This window comes from Arvicola amphibius, chromosome 6, assembly GCF_903992535.2.
Source record: "Arvicola amphibius chromosome 6, mArvAmp1.2, whole genome shotgun sequence".
NCBI classification, from domain to species: Eukaryota; Metazoa; Chordata; class Mammalia; order Rodentia; family Cricetidae; genus Arvicola; species Arvicola amphibius.
Genome location: NC_052052.2, coordinates 24965794 through 24969363, shown reverse-complemented (window position 1 = coordinate 24969363; position 3570 = coordinate 24965794). Strand labels below are relative to the sequence as shown.

Below are 3570 nucleotides of genomic sequence, written 5' to 3'. Positions count from 1 at the left end.
GGAGGAGCTGAGTGGTCTGCGTTCTGAAGCAGCCACACCGACTGAGGAGTCTGGGTGTAATACATCGCAATGTGCAGCTCTTCATGAGCCAAACTCCATCATCTCTATAGACACCCACAGCCCTCGCTTCCAGCTGGGGCAAAAGGCTAGCTTTGGAACAGTCCCCAGGAAAAACTAGAGACCCCTTTTCTGGAGGAGAGGATAACCCCTCGACTCCAGGAAGGTCACGAAGGCCAAGACCAAAGGGCACCTTGAATCTGTGAACACATTTATCTTTATTAATTTCTCACCCTGGGCCACACACGTGGAAGGCATTTGTTCATCTGTGCCCTCATGAAACTCCTCCCCTGTGAAGCCCTGTTAAGTGGCACTCAGTGTGTTTATTTAACAGAAAAGGAAACTGAGGTACAAAATAGAGGGGTAATTCAGTGACGGCCACTCAGCCAGGACAAGTGGCCGAGAGCTGAGGGACAGTTGAATCCCAAGCTGCGGGAGTCCATCCTTTGGCCTGCCTCCAACTCGGCTCTTCTCCCCACCAGATACACCCATGAGAGACACTGGAACCTTCCAGTTCATACCCACCCTGCCAGTCTAGCCTAGGGACCCTTTATAGGATGGTTTTCTTCACATGGGCACGGGGACGGTCTGGTAAGAGTGGTGGGTGAGAGTCTGAGCCCAGAAAGATGAGATCGCCTGCTAGGAGGTCCTTCTGTTTGCCTGGAGAGCTGACCCAGCCTGGGCCGTGCTCCGGGTGTGCAGCGAGTGCTCGCTTCGAAGCCATGCACTCAGAACACCGCTTTATCACCAGGTAGGCCAACTCCACAATGTTAAGCAGGATGCAGATGACAGCCGTGACCAGCATGAAGATGATGAAGATGTTCTTCTCTGAGGGCTTCGAGATGAAGCAGTCCACTGTGTTGGGACACGGTGCTGCATGACACTTGACCACAGAAGGGAGGGTGTATTTGGGGTAGAAGGCATGGAACAGGTAGAGGAAAATCACATCTATGCAGGCCTTGAACAGCAGGCTGCAGACGTACGTCCACCAGAGTCCACCCCGCTTCTTGCCAGGGTACAGGTAAAGGTGTCCTATGCCTACTTCTTCTTGGTACTTCTTCTCTCGAGCTTTGCGATAGGCCACATGCATGACCACAAGCAGGGAGGGGCATGTGACCAGGATGAGCTGCAGGGCCCAGAGTCGCACATGAGACACAGGGAAGAACTCATCGAAACAGACGTTAGTACAGCCTGGTTGCCTGGTGTTGCAGTCAAAATCCTTCTGGTCTTCACCCCACACACGCTCGACTGTCACCAGGTACACCAGCACTCGGAAGACGAAGACCAGGGACAGCCAGATGCGACCAAAGGCTGTGGAGTACTTGTTGACCCCACTTAGGAGCCCCTCAAAGATGCTCCAGTTCATGATGGACTCAAGGGAGGGCAGCTCCTGCAGAGGAACGAGAATGTAAATTCCCATGTTATAGAATGCTCAGTTTGAGCATGTCACAGAAATGGGTCATCACAGCACTAGGTACCATAATCACCCCCATTTTACAGCAGAGAGAAACTGAGGTTTAGAGGCGTTTATGAAGTTACATGACTATTAGATGCAGAGCTGGCATGGCGGCTTAGGTTATTAAATCAGAGCAGGCCTGCTCATAAAAGTGGGTGTGTGCTGAGGCCAGGAACCAGTCATTCTGAGTCCCTGATTCTTGGGATAGTCCCCCTTAGACTGCCCCCTCACCAGGGGACCCTACTCTCTGTCCTTTGCTGGTTTAGGGGATGGAACTGCAAATATCCAGGCAATTAGGTGCCACTTACCTGAAGGCAGGACAATTTAGATTAAAATAGAGAACCACAGTGCTCTTTATACAAGAGGTTCTCCAGAATAAGCAATGGGCCAATGCCAACTATTGTTTCATGGCACCCTGGTCCAAAGGCAGACAACAGGCGTTGCGAGAGAAAATGATTCTGTGTTCAAGGCAACTTAGCAAATAGCTGGGTTCAGCAAAATTAAGTAGGTCCCTTTACTCACCCATGCTAATAAATTCACTTTGTGACTCCCTCAAAGAGGGATGAAATAGGGTAGCATTACCCAAACTCCTCTGACCACAGAGCCCCCTTTCATCCGGATACAGCTTTGATCATCTTGTTGGACAGCTTTGTCCAAACACCAGCATGGAAAATGGTGTTCGGCGGGGGGGGGGGGGGGGGGGGGGGGGTTCTGCTGGTGAACTTGGCCTGGATGACCCACGGAAGCCAATTCATCTTTTGAACCAAAGCGTTCCTACTTCTCCACTAGGGAGCACTCTCTTTCTGATTCTTGGGGAATGATGGGGGTCCACCGAGGCCAAGGCAGCATGGGCTCACTCTAAGAAGTTTTGATTAAAGGAGGGAGTCACACGCTTTCATGTGCTGGCCTGGGTGGAAAGTCACGATCCACGTGAGCTGAAGGGTCAGCTGCAAAGCAGGGTGTGGCCACAGCCAACTCAGATCCTGTTTATGCAGTAAGGGGCACTGCTCAAAGCATTTTGCAAAAACCAGTATTATTCCCTCCATAGCCAGGGCTATGGTATTTTTCTTACCTAGAGGAGGTCAGAGAGGTTGAGCAGTTCCTTGGCCTTACTTTGCTAGTAACAGAGTCGGGACTCAGTGCTAGGCAGGCTGGTGCCCGAGTTCACTCTGCAAACTGTCCAGTTTTGAGTTGGGGTCTTTTCCTTAAGTATTAGGGAACTGCTTGCGCTTCCAATTGATCTCCTTTCTCTGCCAGGTTGGTCTGGGGTGAGAGCGTCCGGGGGTGTCTCAATGCCTCACGCTATCTGTCCACATCACTCACTACTTGGCCACATGGTGGCCTTGCTTTGAGTCACTGGCTCCTCTGCCCAGTCCCGTCTCCGGTGGGTGGAGCTGGCAGAGACTTAGGGAACACCCAGGGAAGCCTAGCCCTAACCCCAGGGCTCCGCAGGCTCAGGCATTGCTGCTCTGTCTGCAGCCCAGCTCCGCCCTGCTCAGCCTCTTTCCCACTCAGCTCCAGGCCCTCGGTTCTGTCACCTCTGCCCACTGGGGGCAGGAGGAAGAGCCCAGAACAGAGGGAGCAGGGATTCCCTTCACCCTAGGAACCAGGGATGGCCCATTCATTCAGGCAACCTCCCTCCAGCCTCCTCCAGAGAACCCGTCCCTGTTGGTGTGCTTTTCCCTGCGAGGTGTGCCGAGTCCTGGGCACATCTGAGTATAGAGGCCTTTACCTGAGCAGCGACTCCTCAGGGCTCCCTAGTACCGCTCCTGGAAGCCAGCAGTTAGGGTTCAGCAAGCATCAGAATTCATGTCAGAATCAGGGAAGGGTTTCTGGGGAAGCTCATACTTAGGGCAGAGGCTGTAGAGCAGCCCAGGCGCGTCCTGTTGGCCAGGAGGGATGGGGGGGAGGGGAGGAGCTGTGGACTGCATAGTCATTGGCTAGGTCCTGGGCCTCTCAAAGACTGCCTCCCAGGAGGTTGAGAAACCTAGGAATTTCGTCCTTTCGGAGCCAGAATCCTGGCATCCTTTAGGAGAATCCCTACTCTTTCATCTTTG

At 53.0% G+C, this 3570-nt stretch overlaps 1 protein-coding gene across 2 annotated transcripts; it reads right to left on the bottom strand.

Annotated features, from left to right (window-relative positions):
* Window positions 1–524: 524 nt before the first annotated feature.
* Gjb5 (gap junction protein beta 5) lies at window positions 525–3354 on the bottom strand. 2 transcript variants are annotated; one of them, XM_038334920.1, is made up of 2 exons: window positions 3246–3354; window positions 525–1447 (listed from the first exon to the last, which is right to left on the bottom strand). In XM_038334920.1, the coding sequence occupies exon 2, from the start codon at window positions 1421–1423 to the stop codon at window positions 608–610; it is 816 nt and encodes a 271-aa protein (XP_038190848.1). In that variant the 5' UTR covers window positions 1424–1447; window positions 3246–3354; the 3' UTR covers window positions 525–607. The 2 variants fall into 2 exon arrangements, with proteins under 2 accessions (XP_038190848.1, XP_038190850.1); XM_038334922.1 differs by lacking the exon at window positions 3246–3354 and adding an exon at window positions 2586–2723.
* Between the last annotated feature and the right edge of the window lie 216 nt (window positions 3355–3570).

Bases quoted from the DNA above. Each gene is read 5' to 3' on its own strand.
- Gjb5 (XM_038334920.1), bottom strand. From the start codon at position 1,423: ATGAACTGGAGCATCTTTGAGGGGCTCCTAAGTGGGGTCAACAAGTAC.